The sequence below is a fragment of the Myxocyprinus asiaticus genome, chromosome 38 (assembly GCF_019703515.2).
Source record: "Myxocyprinus asiaticus isolate MX2 ecotype Aquarium Trade chromosome 38, UBuf_Myxa_2, whole genome shotgun sequence".
In the NCBI taxonomy this organism is placed as follows: Eukaryota; Metazoa; Chordata; class Actinopteri; order Cypriniformes; family Catostomidae; genus Myxocyprinus; species Myxocyprinus asiaticus.
The window spans coordinates 23,561,624-23,583,935 of record NC_059381.1 but is presented as its reverse complement, the minus strand read 5'-3'; the positions used below and the strand labels follow the sequence as shown (position 1 = coordinate 23,583,935).

General features: G+C 37.7%; 1 protein-coding gene across 2 annotated transcripts in view; it reads right to left on the bottom strand.

Annotated features, from left to right (window-relative positions):
* Positions 1 to 22,312, bottom strand: part of ppp3ca (protein phosphatase 3, catalytic subunit, alpha isozyme) — a 72,665-nt gene that overhangs the window by 20,998 nt on the left and 29,355 nt on the right. For both annotated transcript variants that reach the window (XM_051676773.1, XM_051676774.1), the window contains exons 3-6: positions 14,670 to 14,794; positions 10,193 to 10,304; positions 7,345 to 7,490; positions 7,074 to 7,213 (exon numbers count right to left, since the gene is read on the bottom strand). In XM_051676773.1, the coding sequence (XP_051532733.1) occupies positions 7,074 to 7,213; positions 7,345 to 7,490; positions 10,193 to 10,304; positions 14,670 to 14,794 (523 nt within the window). The remainder of the gene's footprint in view (positions 1 to 7,073; positions 7,214 to 7,344; positions 7,491 to 10,192; positions 10,305 to 14,669; positions 14,795 to 22,312) is intronic.

The following is a 22,312-nucleotide window of genomic DNA, read 5'->3' as shown; positions in this document are numbered from 1 at the left end:
GACAAATTATAGATTCTATCCCCTAACCCTAACCCTAAACCTAACCCTCACAAAAAACGTTCTGCATTTTTACATTTTCAATAAAACATCGTTAAGTATGTTTTTTAAGCGATTTGAATTATGGAGACACTAGAAATGTCCTCATAAACCACATTTATAGCATAATACTCTTGTAATTACCAGTTTGTAACCTAAAAAAAAGTCCTTGTAAACCACTTAAACCTGCCCACACACACACACACACAAACACACACATACACACAAACACACACACAGACTAATAAGGGGAGAATAATTTGGTGATATTAGGACTTTGATGAATCTTGGGCTCCAAGTGACTGGCCCAAATCTGCAGTTTACTCCAGACAGTGTCCTGCAGTATTCCAAGGAGCTTTATGTTATTGTGTGTATTATAAGGTTAGATGAAAGTATTCTACACACATTTATGTTTATATTAATGGTATGTTTATGTATCAATGTGGGAAGGAATTTTAGTGCTTTTTCACATAATTATCTGTGTGTGTGTGTGTGTGTGTGTGTGTGTTAAGGCAGGCTAACTAGGGTGAGTGATGATGGGATTTATTGTTTGTTTCCTGCAGTCCCGTCCAGTCATCCATCATGTGTTAAACTGCATACTGTTCACCTTCCAGACAGAGAAAGAGAGACAGATAGATAGATAGATAGATGATAGATAGATAGATAGATAGATAGATAGATGATAGATAGACAGACAGATAGATAGATAGATTGATAGATAAATAGATAGATAGATAGCTCTCTCTCTCTCTCTGAGCGCATGCGCGTGAGTGGCGAGCGAGTGAAGCGTGGCTGTGAGAGCGTTTGGCGTACACTGGTCTGTATTTTCTATTTTCTCCTTTATTGTTTGTGTTGTATTGTTTAGTTTTTGACAGTTTTCAATTGCTGATTCTGAGCGTTACAAATCCGTTTTTTGGGGGGGGGAGCCGTGGCGTGTCCCTCAGGTTAGGGCACGTCGGCGTTCTCTATCAAAAATGCATGCAAGTGTTTTTCCGATCAAGAGTTTACTGTTGAGGATGTTCTCTTGGCCATGGGAGACATAGTAGGTTGTGAAAAAATCATGTCGGCTTCTAGAATGAATAAAGCTGTTGTCGTTTTTCTGAAAGAAGAAAAACTGGTGAACACGCTTGTTGACAATGGGCTAATAATATCGGACACTTTTGTGTCGGTGACGCCTTTGCGAGCACCTGCTACTAGAGTGAGCTTAGCCGATTTGGCAAATTTGCTAGTAATGTTAAAGTAGTTCCGCTTGGCTGCAAAAATGCTGCACTGAGACATGTGTTGTCTTTTCGAAGACAAGTGTTTATGTTTTTAAATGCACCCTCCAAGTTTTTGGAAGTTTCTTTTCAGATACAACATGGAGATAGTTCGTACATGATTTTTGCAACTACAGACAGCATGCGTTGTTTTGAGTGCGGAGCTTTAGGCCATAAAAAATGTTTCTGCCCGCACATAAAACAGACGAAGGTGCAAACGCAGAGAATAATGACACCAATGAGGAGCACTTAGATCAAAGTGACATTAGGGAACATTCTGAACCTGAAAAGAGATCTGCAGTTCCAGAATTGATGATTCCACCCCCCCCAAAAGCAGAAGTTTCAATGTGAAGTTCAAGGCGAAGAGATGAGAGAAGGATCAACAAAAAGTAAAGTTTCTCTGCCCGCTGAGACCTCTCGTGTTGTTGCGCCAGTTGAGCAAAGTGTTTCTGATGAGAGGTGAGTGCACTTAATCTATCTAAGCGAGATGGTGAATCTGAAATAGGCCAAACTGTGCAGGACAAAGTTGCTTCTGTTACTGAGAATGGAGATGGTACAAATGGAGAGATAGCTAATGTCAGTGTTTTGCAGCCTAATTTATGGTTAGAGAAAGAAGAAAGTGTTGGAGAACCGATGGAAGATTGTGATAGTTGTTCAGGATTTTCTGAATTTGATTGTAGTCAGTCTGTGGAGGATGTTTATTCTGTTGAAGAAATAAATGAGTTTTTGGATCAAACAAAAGGGAAAAAGGTAGATGTTCTTAAATACTTTCCTGATGCTAACAAATTTGTAAAGTTGGTACTGATTGCTCAAAAGACTGGCACGCAAGGCTCAGAATGAGCAAGGATTTGTAAAATTGTCAAAACGAAAAAAAGTAGATGCACATGGGTGTGGTTTCTAGGTTTGTTTATCTTTTTTGCTTGTTTTTTTTTGTTTTCCTTTCTGCTTTCCCTCTCTCCTAAGATGCAATTTTTAAGAGTAGGGTCTTTAAATGTTAATGGAATGAGGGATGCGGGAAAACAAGGTTTATTGATTGAGTATCTTAAGCTTAAGGACAATCATGTAGTGTTTCTGCAAGAGACTCATAGTGATATAAAAAATGAATCAGAGTGGGGTTTGTGGTGGTACAAAGCCATGGTACAAACATAAGTGCAGGGGTAGCTATTTTATTTTCATCCCACATTAATGTAAACTTTTTATCTAAAATGGAATTAGAAAAAGGTCGTCTTCTAACTGTAAAAGCTGAAATTAATAATCAAGTGTTTGTATTTATAAATATTTATGCTCCGAATAGAGGGGTAGATAGAATTTCTTTGTTTAAAAAGTTAGGAGATTTCTTAAAAAAAAAGCTCTGCTTCTGATGATTTCTTAATTGTCGGTGGTGATTGGAACTGTAATCTTGATTTTAATCTGGATAGAAACAGTGAGGAGCCAGATTTTTCATCGTCTTCTCTCTTGAAAAGCATTTTTATTCAGCATGATTTTAAAGATGTGTGGAGAGATAGAAATAGTGATGTCAAACAATGCACTTGGACAAAAGTTTCATGGGGAGGATTAGTGCAGCAAAACTTGATCGGTTCTATATTAAGCACGCAGTAAATAATAGAGTCGTAGACTCTGAAATATTTCCATGCTGCATATCAGATCACCATTTTATTACAGTGAATATTACTTTGTCACATTGTCAATCAAAGAGTCCTTACTGGAAGTTTAATGTGAAGATATTACAAGAGAAGGATTTTCAGGAAAATTTCAAATTGTTTTGGACTGTCTGGGTTTCTCAAAAAGATGAATTTGACAATTTAATAGAGTGGTGGGAAATAGGAAAAACACAAATAAAAATCTTTTGTCAGCAGTACACTTCTTTTTCTACTATAAAGATCAAACAGAAAATCTCTGAAGAGATTTTTCAGATTATGTCAAATGTGCATCAACATTCTGAAGCTTCTATAGCTAGAAATGTATCTGAAAAAAAAAAAAAAAACAGGATCTTGAAGCTTTATTGCAGGTTCGGGAAAAGGGTGCACTTACAAGATCTCGGTTTATGTCTGTAAATGATATGGATGCGCCCACTGCTTATTTTTTTTAACTTAGAAAAGGTTTCAAAGCAACAAAGTGCAATGTACTGTCTGACGACATCTGATGGATCAAAGACTTCAGATTTGAGACAAATGCGTAAAATCGCAGTGGACTTTTTCTCAGAACTGTATAAAAGAGAAGACACAGATACTGACGGCACCTCACAATTACTGCAACAGCTTCCTAGCATCACTAAAAAGCAGAGTCAAAACCTGGACTGCACTATTTCTTTTAAGGAGTTATCTGATGCTGTTACACAGATGAATCCTGGGCGGGTACCAGGAATAGATGGTTTGCCAGTGGATTTTTACAAGGCTTTATGGGGGATTATTGTAAGAGACTTTTATGAGGTGTTTCAAACATGTCTTGATGATAAATTACTTCCCAAAAGTTGTCAAGGAGAAGTGCTGGCGCTGCTACCTAAGAAAGGAGATTTGAGTCTTCTAAAGAACTGGAGGCCTGTAGCTGTTTTAACAGCCGATTATAAGTTAATAGTTAAAGTATTAGCAAATAGGCTGAAATCTGTTTTGTCTGATATAATACATGAAGATCAGTCTTATTGTATCCCTGAAAGAACGATCTTTGATAATATTTTTCTGATAAGAGATATATTGGATTATTACAAACTAAATAGTTTAAATGTGGGCCTTTTATCCATAGACCAGGTGAGGGCCTTTGATAGAGTGGATAATGGGTTTCTTTTTTAAACAATGCATGCTTTTGGGTTTGGAGATGTTTTTATTTCCTGGATTAAACTGTTGTATATGAATGCTTCTTGTATGGTAAAAATAGGTGGAGGCTTAAGTCAGCCAATAAGAGTACAGAGGGGCATTAGGCAAGGGTGTCCACTGTCAGGTCAATTGTATGCTTTAACAGTGGAACCTTTATTGTGTTTATTAAGAAAAAACTGGTCTGGTTTATGTATTGGTGAAAACTCATCATTCATTGAAATTGACTGCGTATGCAGATGACATCACTGTAGTGGTAAAAAATCAAAAAGATACTGAAGTAATTGAATACAGTCTTCAGTTATATATGAGAGAGCATCTTCTGCAAAACTCAATTGGGGTAAAACTGAAGCATTGTGGTGTAACGACAAAACAACGTTTTTACCAGCCATTCCAGGAAATGTCAAGTGGGAAAAGTCTGGTTTTAAATTTCTAGGAATATATTTGTGCTCTGAAGAATATAGGAAAAAAAAATTGGGAGGGTGTAAAGGATAAAGTATGTGCCAGGTTGTCTAAATTGGAATGGTTGCTGCCTCAACTGTCCTATAGGGGAAGAATACTGGTTATAAACAATGTAGTTGCCTCTACTTTATGGCACAAGTTAACTGTGTTGAATCCACCAGAGGATTTTTTTGGAAGCATCCAAAGACTGCTTGTACATTTTTTCTGGTCTGGACAACATGGGCTAAGAGAATCAATACTGTATCTATGGATCCATGAAGGGGGTCAAGGACTTATAGATATCAGGTCAAGAGTAGCTGCTTTTAGACTGCAGACTGTTCAGAAATTACTCTACCATCGACCACAGAGCTGGATGGTAGTAGCTTGTGCCTTATTGAACAGAGTGGGACGTTTGAATCTGGATAGACATCTTTTTTTAATGAGCTTGAAAGAGATGGACCTTGGTGGACTCCCTTCTTTTTATGCCTCAGTATTTCAAACATGGCAGATCTTTACTGTGGATAGGGAACAGTTTGACACATCTAGTGCTTGGAATTTAGAAGAACCTTTAATTTTCAACCCTTGCCTGTCTAGTGTGTTGCTGAAATCACAGAGTGTCCGTGCATGTCTGGTGAGAGCAGGACTTCACAAGATTCGCCATCTCAGGATAAATGAGCAATGGATCACTGCAGAACAGCTGGCTACAAGAACTGATATTCGCTCTGTTCGAACACTTCAGAAATTACTGGATGAAATCAAAGAGACCTTTCCTGTTTTGCCATTGCAAGCTAAGACAGCTGAGATAGTGTTCTCCAGGATCAGTGTGGCTGTGGATGTTGGAGATTGGCAGGAGATTGCAGGGAGGTTGCTCTCTTTTAAAACACCTGAACTTGGTTTTTCAAGACTGTTTCAAAGAAAGCCCTATACTGTGCCTGTGTGAAATTATTCAATCTAAGAGCACTAAAGGAATTTCCTGAAACCAAATGGACAAGATTTATTGAGCCAGGCTCTTCTCCAAAAGGTAGTTGGAGGTCCTTGTATAAGAAACCAATTGAAAAATGGATATGAGATCTTCAATGGCAGATTATACACTGGATAATAGCTACAAACAGACACAAGGCACATCTAGATCCTTTACAAGGGGAAGAGTGTCATTTTTGTGGGGTTTCATAAACAGTGTTTCACATTTTTGTTGGTTGTTCACGTTTAAAATATCTTATTGTTTTGTTAAGAGAATTTAGCTACAAACTAGGTTTTTTGTTTACAAATAGTTTCTTTATTTTTGGACCAAAATATAGTGCCTCAAACAAGTAAAAAACAGTGTTACTGAATTTTATATTTGGTAAGGCTAAAATGGCAATTTGTCTGACAATTAAAAATAAGATTCTTCTTAATGGAGGGTTAGATCCACTACATATGTTAAAAGGGCTTGTAAAAAGTTGATTGACTGTGGAGTATACTTACTATGAGTTAATGAATAATACTGATTTTTTTTTGTTCTTGTGGGGTACAGAAGGTGCGTTATGCCAACCCATTGACGAGAGAGGTTTTGACATGTTGTTATGAAATGGTGTAATATTGCATATTATTTTGGTATATTTTATTGTTGTTGTATTGAGGTGTGGTTTTTTTCTCTTTTTTTTTTTTTTTTTGATAATATAATATTTATATGATCTTTTTGGTTTTATTGTAAATAAAAGAGGATTTAAAGGCCAAGGTCTCTCTCTCTCTCACTCACACTCTCTCTCTCTCACTCACTCACTCACTCTCTCTCTCACTCACTCTCTCTCTCTCTCTCTTTCTCTCACACACACACAAACATGCTCATATATAAGCATAATGTGATGCAAAAGTACCTACAGTATAGCCACACTGAGACAAAAATGCACATTAAGCCATATAATACACTTTTTAGTTCCCTTTAGGTCCAGTTATAATGATAGTAGTCATCATAATATAGGTTTTTATAACCATTTTGCATTTTGAAACCATTTCTTTGTAATTAGGTTACACCCAATACTGTTGGTGACTAAGGCTAACATTCTGCCTAACATCTCTTTTTGTTTTCCATGGAAGAAAGAAAGCCATACAGGTTTATTACAACATGAGGGTGTGTAAATGATGAATGAACTATCCGAAATATCCTTTTTTATGCATTTATTAATCATTTGTGCAGCTTAGTTTCAATAAATGCTCTTTTTGGTTTGGGGAGGAAATTTTGGATTCTGAAAGACATATAAAAGTCTTTACAGTACATCAAACTCTTTTATATATTTAAAAAAAAATAAATCTCATAATATGACCCCTTTTAAAACGTGGATCATAGCAGCAACATTAAAATTGCACATGTCAATGCTGATCGAAGCATAAGACACTGGTTTAACAGCATTTTCCCATTAATGTATTTCTAGCCAACAAAGTTCTGATGACTGGGAGAATATAGTATCAAAATTACCCAACATCACTCTTGTGCCATTATTTCAAACATACTAACAAACAAACACTCATTAAAACACAAAACAAATCTGCCTACCTGTAGAAGTATGAGCAGCCTCTGACTGTGTTGTGGCTGAAGAACTCCTGGCTCTTTTCATTGCCAAAGTCCTCCAGGGGATCAGACCACAACAAATCACACATAGGCCCGAACGCTGGGGGCTCCTTGAACCTGTCCAACTAGGCCACAGAGACACAAATATCATACCGAATACAGAAAAACTCACACATATACTGCTTTTCTGTGGCCATGCATGAAATGTCACTCCTCCCACACACATCACTGTTGTTCATGCATGGCTATGCAGTACCTTCTTTATGTCGTCTAAGGTCTGTACTTCTGGGGACAGGCCACCGTGGACACACAGGAACTGTTGGTTCATGAGGGCTGCCAAGGGCAGACAGTCAAAAGCGTCCATACAGGAATCATAAACCTGCTCTGAATACTTGATTTTACCTGATACACAGCAAGGGACAGAGAGAGCAAGTGAGTACAAAGGCAGAAGAAAGTAAGATAGCAAATAAATAAGAAAATTAAAGGTGATGTGTGTAATTTATTGATATTAAAATACTTTCCCATATTATAGTTTAATATGCAGCTATTTTATAACAGCTATTTTGTTATAACAGCACTTATAACCTTATCATGTTTTTCCTCTGCCTTCATTAGGTTCCAACTGGAACCGACCGGTCTCCCCCATGTGTTTCAGTGCGTCACTCACACACAAAGTAAACAGTGCCTCCAGACGGGTAAGGTTTTTTCTCAGTGTGTCGACACGTGTCCTGTTCTCATTATGTCTCAATACGCTGCCTCTCAAAAGCATTTGTAACCATGGCGATAGGTCAGCGGAGGAGACACAGAAATAGTTTGCCGTCAACCGCACCCCTCGCTCCCACCTCACCTGTCTCTGTGCTGCACGACTCAGCCTCATGGGAAAGCTCCACTCTGAAGCATTACCTCATACTCCATGTCCTGCACCTTACCCCCTTCCCTATAGTTCAGCATTATAAACCTTTACTTGTTTTAAATGGAAAGACTTGTCTTTTCATGAAGAATATATACTGAAAGCAACAGAGATCTGAGGATTGTGCTCTATAGAGAATCAAATTAGAGTTCTGGATGGAAAACTCACTTATTTTCTCTATAAAGAAATTGACACAGACCTACTTTTGAAAGAGACCTACCATGAGCTCAGCGATTGTTAAGCGATGATATATGCTTCTGTAGAAGCTTGAACTTTTTTTTCTAAAAATTGTGTTTAATAGCCGAATTCCTGGAGAAAAACTACACTACCCATAATCCTGGAGAAAGCTCCACCAATCAAAGAAGTTGCTGTTACCTTGAAAATGGACACTCTCATGAAACATTGCGAATCATGAAATCGAGACGGTCTCCCTACACACTCAAACTGTTTAGGTTTATCTAAATATTTAGTAGTAAACTTGAATATAGGCCTATATTGTTTTTATACTTATAATCAATGACTCCATGTCAAACGTTTTATATTATACCAATTAAGTAATTCGCAATGCTTCGTGGAATGTGTAGTTAATTCCCTCATTAAAGGAATATTCCAGGTTCAATACAAGTTATGCTCAACAACAGCATTTGTGGCATAATGTAGATTACCACAAAAAATTTATTCAGACAGATCCCTCCTTATCTTAAAATAAATAAACAAATAATCTGTTGTAGTGAGGCATTTACAGTGGAAGTGAATGGGGCCAATCCGTAAACGTTAAAATACTCTTTCAAAAGTATAGCCAGAAGATGTAAACAAAATCCATTTTAACACGATTTTAGTGTTAAAGTCGCTTATTAACCTTTTCTCTGTAAAGTTAAATACAACATTTTACAACTTTGCTTCCATGATGACGTAACGCTATAATTTATGTAAATGCTTTTATAAAATTGAAAGCAAATTCAAATTTTTGTCTTTAAACCCTCCAAAAACTTCAATTGTAAGTGATTCAGTTTAACCTATTTTATTTTATTTTTTTAAAGAAAAGGAGGAGAAAAGGGGATGTGTTGACATTTTTTTGTTGTAATCACAATTGCACCACAAATGCTGTTGATTGAGCTTAACTTGTATTGAACCCAAAATATTCATTTAAATAAATGAAGTACACAGTCTTTTAACTTTGACTTGTTCTCTGATTTTTAAATGCTTTTTTGCTTAAATTCAAAGTTTGTGATGCTGTGGTTTATCTTGGAGCTGGTTGGATTGGTTCATGGCTTAGAAGTCTTTGTTGAAGAATTATTTAAAATCACTATGGAGAAAGTGGATGTGAAAAATACTTCTGGAAAAAAGGCTGCTGAAAAAGTGGGCGGTCACTTTTGCACTCTAATATTCTGGTTTGATTATTTTCATTGACATATAGGACAGGAATGGATAATCACATAACTATCATGATTCTGAATTATTAATCACAAACTATTACACAATTGGTAAGATTCTTTATTACTTTTTAAATAAACTGCTATGAATTTTGATAGAGCACCAAAGCTCTGTTCTATTAGTAATGGAAAACTGACTACTAAAGCATATTAGCATAGTATTAACTATATTTGGGAGGGGGCTTTTTGTTACTTTTTTATTGAATATGAATAGTAAAAATATGACAGGGAATGATAGAAGGGGAAAGCAATCAAAAATATTACGAGAGCTACACTCAAACTCCCGTTCCCCGCATGAGCACCAATGTTCAAGGTGACAGATCACGTTAGCTAACTGCTAAGCCACAGTTCTAATTAATTAAAGATCAAGTGTGTAACTTTTTCTATGTTAAAATGCTTTCCTCTATGCCAGCTTAATATGCAGAGACAACTAAAAGTAAGCAACCTGTAGGTTAATTTTCTCAAAAACTTTAAACACTGTGTCTCTGTGGCGCTATAAGAATTTCTCTGTTTGTTTTGAGTGACCCGTCCAGTCTGACACAACTACACTGACTCAATCAATGGCTTGAGTTGGGGGCGGGACAATCTATTTGTTCAATCAACAGCAGAGGGGGTGCATTTGGAAAGCTGTTTGAAAAGAAAGTTTATTTTCGTAATTCCGAAAGGTGGCACTAGCGGCGCAAAAATTACACTCTTCAGCTTTAACTATATATTTCAGTATGATACAACAGACAGTATGCATGCACAAGGAGAATACTCACATTCTTGTTTGAAGGTGAAATATTCTGTCAAATGTCTACATTCATGATTTCCTCTCAGTAAAAAAAGCGTCTTTGGGTAGAGGATTTTCAGTGACCAGAGGTACAGAACACACTATAGAGAGAGAGAGAGAGAGAGAGAGAGAGAGAGAGAGAGAGAGAGAGAGAGAGAGAGAGAGAGAGAAAGTAGAGTTGTAACATATGGCCAGATCATGAGATACCTACAAACACACACACACAAACTGAGACACAACCAGTCTTGCTAAATCAGGGTTTCTCAACCTTTTGCCCATTGTGACCCACTTTTTTGAATGCCAGTCATCCATGTCCCACCAAGGGAGGGGGGGTGTTGGTGGGACAAATTAATAGGTACTTAATCTTGTTATGTTTATATTCTTATAATATAGTGACCTAATATCTATAGCCCAATACAGTATTTGTAGTTCTGGTGCTGCTGGCTGAAGTTTTCAAGCTCATAATGTTTACCCTCCACAGATTTAGAACAATGTAAGGACTTTTCAGACAGTCCCTTACCCACCATAGGCACAATTTCCAGCGAATATCAAGGTTAAATTAATGATCTTGAGTGATTTCAAATGATTTCAGACTACCTTAAATACGGGACAAATCGCGTCCTATATTGATGGATATGGGACGATCGCTTATTTTTCAGGATGGGTGGCAAACCTAGTTGGGACTGTCGCTCTGAAATAATGATGTCCAAAGATTGAATTGCATTCAGACTAGCACGTTAATGCATGGAGCTAGCGCATACAACACCATGTAAAGAGACCTTGTCCAAAAAGAACCTTGCCACCTTATTATCTTTTCAAAGGAATACTCTAGAATTACCAGAGACTGGAGTAAAAATTAGTCATAGATCGATATATCGGCCAGGCCTATTAATCGTACAATACTGAAACAATATCATGAGCAAAAGTGCTGTTGTACTGAATATCAATGTGATTGGCTGTAGGCATGAGGCTCAGTGTCACAGGTAATCTCAGCAGATATTAAGTACAGCACTCTTGCTCATGTGATATTACTTCATTTCTTATAAAAAGTCTATAAACAAGAAGTTAATGAGAGTTCATGAGAGAGAAATTTTCATGAGTGTTTATGAGAAAAGTAGCAATCTCTGATTCACGAACAAATTGTTCTTTTGAATCAGATTTTTTCAATGAATCAGTTGATAAGATTCAACCAACTGGTCATAAATCTGACAATGCTTCTTCTCTCTTGAATGTGACAAGGAGATTTACAGTAGATTTTTTGGCATCATAATTATATCACCAAAGCTTGAATTTGAAAAAGCCAGCAAATTCATGATCTTAAAAAGAAGACAAAAATTGCAACATTTTCACAGTTAATTTTAAATTTTTGAAAATATTTTATACAAATTCACCTCCTTTTAATTTGGGTTGTGAAATTCAAGTTTTTATTATTCAAGTGATTGCTCTTCATTGCAACCTGAATTTCCCAACCCGAATAGCAGCCGGAACATTGAGACCTGAATTTCATGACCTGAAATCCACCACTTTAATATAATAAAACCCTGAATTTCAGAACCCCAATATCTAAGAGATGAATTCACACAAAATACTTTCAAATTAGTGTTGTCAGTCGGTGAATTTTTAAAATCACGATTAATCGCATAATTTTTTGCAATTAATCACGATTAATCGCAGATTTTAAAAAGTGCTGAAATTTGACACTATATACCTCTTTCCCTGTCAAAATGCATTTATTTCCATCTTAGGAAAGAAAACAAAACAATATGTAACAATATAATGCTTTATTAACACTTTCCAAACAAAACCCTCCACAGTATAAAGATAGAAATGCACTAAAATAGCACCAATTCAAGTAAAATTAAACGTCACCCAAAAGTCTAATCGGGAGTTTGACTAATTGAAAGAACTAGTCTCCCCATAGGTTGTGTATTCATTATGATTGGCATTAAATCTCAAACTCTCATCCTCCACAATATTAATCAGCCGGCAGACTGTTGCTATCTGCTTTGCTACAGCAATCGTGAAGCCGCTTTCATGATTCAGGGCAGCAACTCCAGCATCAAGCGGCACTTCAGAGTTGGCATGGACCTCGTCGGGCCATTAGAATGGTCAGCGCGCGGGCATCGCTTTGTGTTGGTTCTGGTGGACTACACAACGTGATACCCGGAGGCAGTGCCTCTTCGCAACATCTCAGCATGTAGTGCTCACTGCGTGCTGACCAGGGCACAACTTTCATGTCACGTACACTACGCGAGCTGTATGAATTATTAGGTACTAAATCGATTCGGATAAGCCTGTACCATCCACAAATGGATGGCTTGGTCGAACGATTTAATAAGACCTTAAAAAATATGATTCGTAAGTTCGTGCAAGAAGATGCTCGGAAGTGGGATAGGTGGCTCGAACTCCTGTCATTTGCAGTACGAGAGGTCCTGCAAGCCTCCATGGGGTTTTGCCCATTTGAATTATTATATGGGCATAAGCCCCTTGGCATGTTAGACGACATGAAATAAAATTGCGAGGAGGGACCTTCACAAAGCAAAAATGAAATTCAATACATTCTTGACCTGAGAGCAAAACTCCACACACTGGGGCGACTATCACAGGAGAATTTGCTACAGGCACAAGAACATCAGTCCCAGCTGTATAACAGGGGAGCTCGGCTACGGGAATTTGCACCGGGAGAAAAGTACTTGTATTACCGCCCACATCGAGTTCTAAATTACTCGCAAATTGGCAAGGGCCCTTTGAGGTCACACGGTGAGTTGGGGAAGTCGATTATGAGGTAGTGCGTATGGATAGGGGCGGGGCTCGTCAAATTTGCCACCTCAACCTATTAAAACCATGGAGAGAGGTGGTCCCCATATCCTTGGTGATGGTAGTTCCGGAGAGGGAGGAGCTCGGCCCGGAGGTGAGTCTAAAAGCCAATCAGTTCACCTCGCCGTCACAACGTACAGAGGTTGCCAGGATGCAAAATAATTTCTCTGACTTGTTCTCGCCTCTCCCCGGCTGTACTAATCTCATAAAACATCACATCGAGACAACCCCTGGGGTAGTGGTACGTAGTCATCACTACCGCTTACCCTAACACAAGAAACAAGTAGTACGGGAAGAATTAAAGGCCATGCTCGATATGGGCGTAATAGAAGAATCCCACAGTGACTGGACCAGCCTGGTGGTTCTGGTACCTAAGAGCAATGGCTCTGTCCGGTTCTGTGTGGATTATAGAAAGGTCAACGTGGTGTCTAAATTTGACGCGTATCCAAGGCCTCGTATTGACAAACTGCTCGATCGGTTGGGCTTGGCTAGCTTTTATTTGACACAGGGATAGTGGTAGATCCCCTTAACACCAGTGTCCTGTGAAAAAAACTGCCTTCTCCACACCGTTTGGATTACACCAATTTGTGACCCTTCCGTTCGGTTTGTTTGGGGCCCCGGCTACGTTACAGCATCTTATGGACCGAATCCTCAGACTGCACGCTGTGTATGCCACTGCTTATTTGGATGATATCATTATTTACAGTAATGATTGGCAGCGGCATATGCAGCACCTGTGGCCAATTCTGAGGTCACTGCAACGAGCGGGGCTCACAGCAAACCCGAAGAAATGTGCAATTGGACGGGTGGAGGTACGGTATCTGGGGTTCCACTTGGGTCACGGGCAAGTGCGACCTCAAATTGATAAAACCACAGTGATCGCGACCTGCCCGAGACCCAAGACCAAAAAGGAGGTGAGACAGTTTCTGGGGCTGGCTGGCTACTATCGAAGGTTTGTGCCTAATTTTTCTGACATCACCAGCCCGCTGACTGTTCTCACTAAAAAGGGAGCCCCAGACCCGGTCCAGTGGACGGAGTTGTGCCAACAAGCTTTCACGCAGATAAAAGCTGCACTTTGTGGCGGGCCGCTTCTGCATTCCCCTGATTTCTCTCCCCCTTTTGTTTTACAGATGGACACATCAGACAGGGGGCTGGATGCTGTTCTGTCCCAAGAGGTGGAGGGGGAGGAGCGCCCGGTGCTGTACATTAGTCGAAAGCTCTCTATGAGTGAGACGAAGTACAGCACGAATTCTGAGGCTTTTTCAAATTTAAACTCTGTTGATATTATTTGACACCATAGGATGTCAAGATTTTCAGTGAATAGCGATTTAAATTTCACCTCTTTCTTACCCAAAGCATATGACTTGGAATATAGCGCAAAAGATGTATGAACCACTTTTATGATACCTTTATGGTGCTTTTGCATCGTTTTTGAAGCTTGAAAGCTCTGGTCAATATTTGCATTGAAAAGAGCAACCAGTACAACCTTCAAAATGTCTTGTTTCGTGTTCTACGGAAGAAAAAAGTCTTACAGGTTTGGAACGACATAAGGTTGAATAAATTGTGATAGAATATTCATTTTTGCGTGGATTATTTCTTTAAACTGATCGTTTTGTTTGGTCCAATGGCAAACAAAGGTCTCCTCTCACCTCAATACTGAAGTAACCCCGGTCCACGTAGTCGCCCAGGAAGAGGTATCGTGTTGTGGCTGGAGAGCCTCCCACCTCAAACAGCTTCATAAGGTCAAAGAACTGCCCATGGATGTCACCACACACTGCAGAGAGGCAGAGAAGGCAGCAGAGAGAGAGAGAGAGAGAGAGAGAGAGAGAGAGAGAGAGAGAGATAGAGAAGAGAATGTACTGAAGAACTGAGTTGGATGAAGCATGTAAGCAGATGCAACTGTTTTCTCCCACATAGAGGATATACAAACAGTAATCCATAGATGATTCATACAGCCATAGCTACTAATAACACAGTACAACTGCAGCTCGGTGCTGGGCGTAATCCCTTGATGTCAACAGCTAGACGTAATGCTCGAGCCACAATGAACCGATCGAACTGACACAATTACAGCTGTGTAAATCTAAGGGAATGAAACAAGAGAGTCTACATGAAACATGGATGGCCTGAAGATCTATGCTGGTTCTTTGCACCATAATTCTCTATGAGAGAAAGAAAGAGAGTAACAGGGAGAGAAATGCAAACTCATGTTGCCATGGAGACATGAATTTGACGAGAATAAAGAATGAAATAAATGAGGAGTTTGCGTTGGCATGGAGATGCTGCCTAAGCGTTTGCCCCAGAGGCCTCTCAGCATGTAGTGTGTGTGGGTGTGGCCCTGGACATAGAGGGACACACACAAACATACATTTACTGTAGATCACACAATTTCTACTTCCGACTAGCAATTGCAAGTAGTATATCAAGTAGTAAATGGTTCACAGCTGTGACATAAATAAAAGGCTACTGGCTATTTTTGAAGGAATAAGCCCTTCAACATGCCCTGCCCCAAGAAGAGCTCTGCTACCCGACCAGGATACGACAATCCGTCGGGTTTCGTGGCCAAGTTTGGGTCAGTTTTTCCAAGTATAACTCTGGGTTCAGGTTTGTAAGTTCAGGTTTGTAATTAGTGAAAAAATATATTAATTATTCCTATTATTATTATTTTAGATATTTTGCTGATAAATAATAAATTAAAATATTGGCTACATTATTTACTATATAATATTATCTTTTAATTTTAACACAACTTGTTTGGCACACATGCTCTCACTCACAGACACAATGAATATATGAGTTTGGGGCTGATCACAATTAACTTGTTTTTGTGTACATCAGCACTGTTTTTCAAGCATTTTTCTATGTAAATGCGCAGGACATACGTCTTTGACCATTGGATCGTGTTTTGCTATTTTCTCAGATCCATTTATTGAAGCAGTGACATGACATTCAGCAGAGCTTACATGATTGAACAGGTATGTGCTTCTTTATTACATTTTAAAACAAATATGTTGTGTTTTGATTTTGCATGTTTGATGTATACTCCTGATACAAATTAAGAAATTACTTCCGATGCGGCATTGTAATCAAAGCTGTACACATGTAGAATGAGCTTTAGAATGATAATGTAAATATTAAATAAGAATTTTAAATATGATAAATAATAGTCAAGTAATTTTTATTTGCGTAGCACTTTTTACAATACACCGTTTCAAAGCAGCTTTACAGAAAATTATGCTGTAATGTCTTTAATGTCTTAAGAGTCCTCATTGAGCAGTCCTCATTTTAAAAAACGTCATTGAAAATCATTACTTAAAATGATTTGTCTTTAGAGTGCCTCAGAGAGCAAGGTAAAGGTGGCATGGAACCTAAAACTCCATTAGATGCTAGTTTATGAAGAAGCCATCTTAAATTAAGATTTCCATTGTCAAATCAAATTAGCAACTGTTGCCCCACCACCATTTCTCTGACAAGCGCTTGCTTTTTTATAATGAGAGCCTATGGTATAATGTGTGTTTGGGTAGTTTTGTAAAAATGTAAAATGAAAAAAAAACTTTGTCATTCCTCATTCCCAAATGAACATATAACATCAGCAAGGACACCTACATTTGCTCCAATGTAAATTAAAGCTAATAACTTAACATTAATTAATTTAGGTATTGATCCAGGTCAATAGTAAATAAAAGGTGATAGTAAATAAGGAGTTCACGGCATCAAAATGAGTGTGTTATGAGACGTTACAAGCAGTCCTTTTTACTTTCACAAATGTTATGAGGTATGTAATCGCTATTAAATGATGCTTTTCTCTTTTCAAGTGACTGTAATAATCTCTCATGAACTCTCATTAACATCTTGGAGAAGAAATTATACAGAGACTAGGCCAATTTCCTGTTTCAGAAAGTAAACACAGAAAAAAAAGAAAAAAAAAACATTGTTAAGCGATTTCATGGGGCCTTTGAAATGTCTGTGAAACTCCAGCCCTTCAAATAATGTGACTACATTTTACAAGTAGTTTATATATGTGTGTGTGTGTGCACAGCGAATGTCCAGATTGTGTGATATGACCTACTGTAAGTGCGTCACCATGCTTGAGACTTGTGAGAAACAGTGGAGCAAAAGACTCCATCTCACTTCCTGTTTCTCCCATTTTAATCAACTCTTCATGCCTTCCACCATTAATTTACTAATGATTTCTTCCTTAACACACACACACACCATATTACCATTCATTTTTCATGCTTAACAAATTCATCATGTTGCCCTCCTTTCCTCGAGATGTTAGTTCACAAGAGGGGCACAAGCATTCTGTTAACCTTTGCCCAAACGGCAACTTTAATTCAAAATAATTACCCTGATCAATAGATCCATTCTCAAAACGATCATTCATATAGCCTTTAATGTCTCTCAGGAACCAGATTAATTTAAGATTCCCACTGTCAAATGAATTAGCGATTTTATCTGCACTAAATCATACAGCAGCCGCAAGCAGCCCGCCGAGTCTGACATACATGCAAAATGGCCATTAACATGAACCATTAACACACATTATAGAGCAGAAGCCCTAGAAGTAATCAAGCAATATGGTGTAGTTGGGCAGAACCGAGTTCTCCAGAGAAAATGAAGGTTGAAAACAGCTAAAGGAACCATTTTCTGGAAGGCCAGGGCCACAGGGGCTGCAGTTAGCACTCTTTTTCTGTCTACTCCTCTCTTTCGTTGTGTGCGAGCAGGGTTGATGAATGACAGGGAGGTGAAAAGCTGAACTCACGCTGTTATCTGTGTGCACTCACTCATCCACCAACTGGTAAAGAAATTCTACCGCCCCCTTGTATTCAGCCCTCTCACACTCTGCTCTCACTCTCCCTTCCCTTACCCTGCCTGCTTTACTGCATCCATCGATAAACACACAAATGCATCTTGGGAAATGGCTAACAGCACCATCAGTTTTTTTCTCAGACCTACAGTAGAACATACTGCGTACAGTGGTTCAAACTATTTTAAAGCATTAGTTCATCAAAAAATTTAAATTCTGTCATTTATTTACCCTCATGTCATCCCGCAGTGTTGGTTGTAATCTGATTACAAAATTACTGTAATCTAATTACTTTTTTGGTCAAAAAGTTGTGTAACACATTACATTGTAAATTCTAGCAATCAGATTACAGTTACTGACTTTAATTTAATTAATTTTAAGTACATTACTTGTGTTACACATTTATAGAATATGTCTGTTTGCATTTCTGTGACAGCTGAAGGGCATACGCTGTGTATGAATTGCGTGCGACAAAGAACAAGGGGGAAATATAGACAATATTTGAATTAGTTGAGCAAAAAGACAAAAACATTTCTGTCAAGTGTTTTAGAAAGTAACTTAAATGAAAAGTAATTAGTAATGCAATCTGATTACAACATTTATAGAAGTAATTAGTAATTTGTAGTGGATTACTTTTCTTAAGTAATTTAGCCAACATTGCATTTAAAGCCGTATGAATTGAGTTTGAGTTTATTATTCCATACAATGACAGTTAATAGTAGGGGTGTATAGTAGAGTAATGATACTTTCTTTTTGATACTCGCCAATACCGAGTCCGATACCTGTTGTTTTGTTTTATTTTTTCTGAACTCCATATCAACAGGTTATTTCGATTTTATCATCAAAATGGTAATAATAAATTAATTCATTAAAACTTTAATCAAATAAAAATATACCAATTCATTTTCAACATAATGTTGTATTATTTTTATCAAATGAAGTGCCTATATACAGAACCTCACAGCACAATCCAAAATACAACATTGGAGTTATATTTTGTCAAATAAAGTGCTGCATAACAGAGCATCACAGATGTGAGATATTGCTTGAATATAATACAATTACCATTGATTTATTATTATTATTAGTAGTAGTAATACAGTGAATATTACATAACTTTACAATAGTGATATATTTCTGTCATACTTATTTTCATTTAAATTGAGCTTTTATTTTGAAGTGTTTCTGTGTGATGATGGTAGCATTTCAGTCCAAAAAAGCCAGGGGCTACGTGACTCAAAATGATTATTAAACTGCAAAAGCCTGCTATTTAATTAAATAAGTATGTACTCTGTATGTGCCTTGTGCAACAAACAGAGCGTTCAATGCTCAAGACGGTGTTTTCAAAGTAAAAGCCAAGGAGGAGCTTTAAAATTGAATGTTTGGTGCAGCCGGCGTCGGCACAACACTGTCTCCACACATTCACTAATGCTCTGCTCACATTTGAAGTGTGCTGCACATACAAAGTAAACTATATATTTATCTCATTAAATTGCAGCTTTTGCGGTTAAATAATCTCACTAGGACATAACGTGATAAGAATTTGTGTGCTGATTTTTTATGTAATGACATTCGTATGTCAGATGGTATCGGTTTTTGGTATCTGAGCATTTTTACGAGCATGAGTACGAGAACATGTGGTATATAGCAACCAGTATAGGTATTGGGACATCCCTAGTTAACAGTGACCCTGGCTGTTAAGGGCCAAAAAAATAAAAAACACAAAAAACACAATATAAGTTGTCCATACAACACATTTATGTTATTCCAGGTCCTCTGAAGCCATACGATATCTTTGTGTGAAGACCACAAGATTTTAATCATTATTAGTTGAATGAGAACTCATTGTTCAGTTCAATTTGTAAACTGGAACAAATTGATAATTGAAAAAAATAAAAAATAAAAAAAAATAAAAACTCAAATATCTGGTTGCAGTAAACAGCTTACTAGTTGGGAAGATTATCAGTGAATAACAACTAAAAAATTGTACAGGTTCATTTCATCTATACTGCTGTTGTTTTGTGTGCATTGGGAGGGAAGAGGAGGTTCTGTGGTCTCACAGGAGCTCAGAGTTCTTCACATATACCCAATTGGGCTTGTTCTCGTTCTCCCTCTGGATTCTGATTTTCTCCTGACAACATCAAACCCTCTTGTCTGTAAGGTCCTGATATTTAAGTCTTTACAGATATGGAAAGTTTTATATAATAATAATAAAAAGATATTCCCTGTCACATTGTAGCATTAGAGTTGCACAATGCATGGAAAAATCAAACGTGCCCAGACAGAGTCTGTAAGCAGCAAAATACTGTATATATATTAACTAGTCCAGTGGTTCTAGACTGGTTTTGCTTCACAACCTATATTTAACACCGGACATCAGTTGCTGACTCAATACAGTACTAAAATTACTTTAATTTCTAATCATTAAAAAAAAAAAAAATATCTGGCATCATTTACTCACCCTCATGTTGTTTCAAACCCATATGACTTTCTTTCTTCCATGGAATACAAAAGGAGATATAAGGTAGAACATCAGCCTCAGTCACCATTCACTTTCATTGTACGGAAAAAAAGATCCAATGAAAGTGATTATTGCCACTGCCTAACATCTTTTGTGTTCCATGGAAGAAAGTCATTTATGTTTAGAACAGCATGAGTTTGTGTAAATGATAACAGAATTTAAATTTTTTTGGCTGTACTATCCCTTTAAAATTACATGCTGAATAGGAAAACTGACAGTTTTGTAAATGCATAAACAACAGCAGAAGTGTGATTTAATAGCCTAACACAAGGCACAAGTACTGAATGAAGTATTGTTTCCTAAATATTGTTCATAACTACTGTACGCACGAATAGTATATAAGTTGCATTTTATTATTTTAATTCTGCATTGTTTTGCCCTGCTGTCCGCAACCTTATTAGAACAGTCCTACAACCCATTTCTGCGACTCACCAGTTGAGAATCTAAACTAGCGTATCCTGTTTATTGAGTCATTACATTATGCATGAAAAGGTCCATTAATTCTGCATGAAAATGATCTTTCCAGGTCCTAGTGTTAAGTGTGTCAATGTCAATGAATTGCTTGGTTTGCTTAACTGATCTTAACTAGGCTTGAGGAGTAGCAGGTTTTAAATGTGCAATTAACATGCCTGTTCACATTCCCGGGTCACATGCCTCCTGACTGCATGAGGAAAAGAATGTCACAATGTCTGATCTGTCACAATGACTGTCATGAAAACCCACAACGATGAATAAATGCAGTTTTACTCTGAGCTCCACCTTTTTTTTTTTTTTTTTTTTTTTTACTGATATCTGTTTATCTTACTCACTTCTCTCCTCTCATTTGCCTCTCCTCTATTCTTCTCCACTTCTCTATTATATAAGGCAGTTCTAGCTTCCCTAGCGCTGCTGGACTTAATGAGAGAGCAGCACACAACACAAATCATTCTTAGCATAAATGAATGACCTGAAATGAACAGTTCTCTGTATGTGTGTGTGTGCACACATCTGTGTAATTGTGTAAGTAGTCTTTATTAACAATAGCATAAGGTGATGGCCATACAGCTGGGTGAAGGTAGTGACAAACGGCAGCAAATATGTCTTTGTTTTCCATTATGTTGCATCACAAAAGATGCGGATCTACTAACAATGATGGGTCCTTGTGTTCGCTGTGCCTCCTGCATATTTCATACTCCTTTGATATTAATTATAGATGGTCTGCAGGCATAAACTTTACTTGGCCTAATTTTGGGCAAATATTCTGAGCGGAGGGACAACCATCAAACAATGAAGTACAGACACACCTACACACACCTACACACACACACACACACACACACACACAGTAAACTCTGAGTTCTTAATGGTGATAATTGTAAGTATTTCTGCTTATGTGTGTCAGTGACTGTGCAGTGCTGAGCGAGGGGGGCTCATTCTCACATCACCAACTGTAGGCACACAGGGTACAAGCAGAACTAGATGATAGGAAGAGATTTAGAGAGAGAGAGAGAGTTGAGCTGTGAGGTGCGAATGACTCAAGAGGTGTAGGTGTGTTCTGCAGCAGAAAGCTCTCTCTCTCTCTCTCTCTCTCTCTCTCTCTGTAGGTCACTCTGATTAACTGATGGATTTTAACAGCTGCACTGTACCAGACAAATCTAAGAGAATAGTGGAATTGAACTGTGCCAGCGAGACTGCAATTGAACTGCGTTGAACTCAAATGTTTTGTGCCTATATCAAAACACGAACGAGAGGTCAGCTGTCAGCTTTTAAAGTTTTAGAGTCCGATAACTGATATGCAGAAATTTTTCATCTACTGTTTTATTTCTCCTTTTTGACAGAATGATCATAAAACCAATAAACTACAATTAAAATATAATGCCCATTATGAATATTTTCACTATAATAAAATCAATAACAGTATTAATGTTGACAAATGAAGTAAATTATGACAATGTGGAATATTTCGAAAAACAGAGATTTGA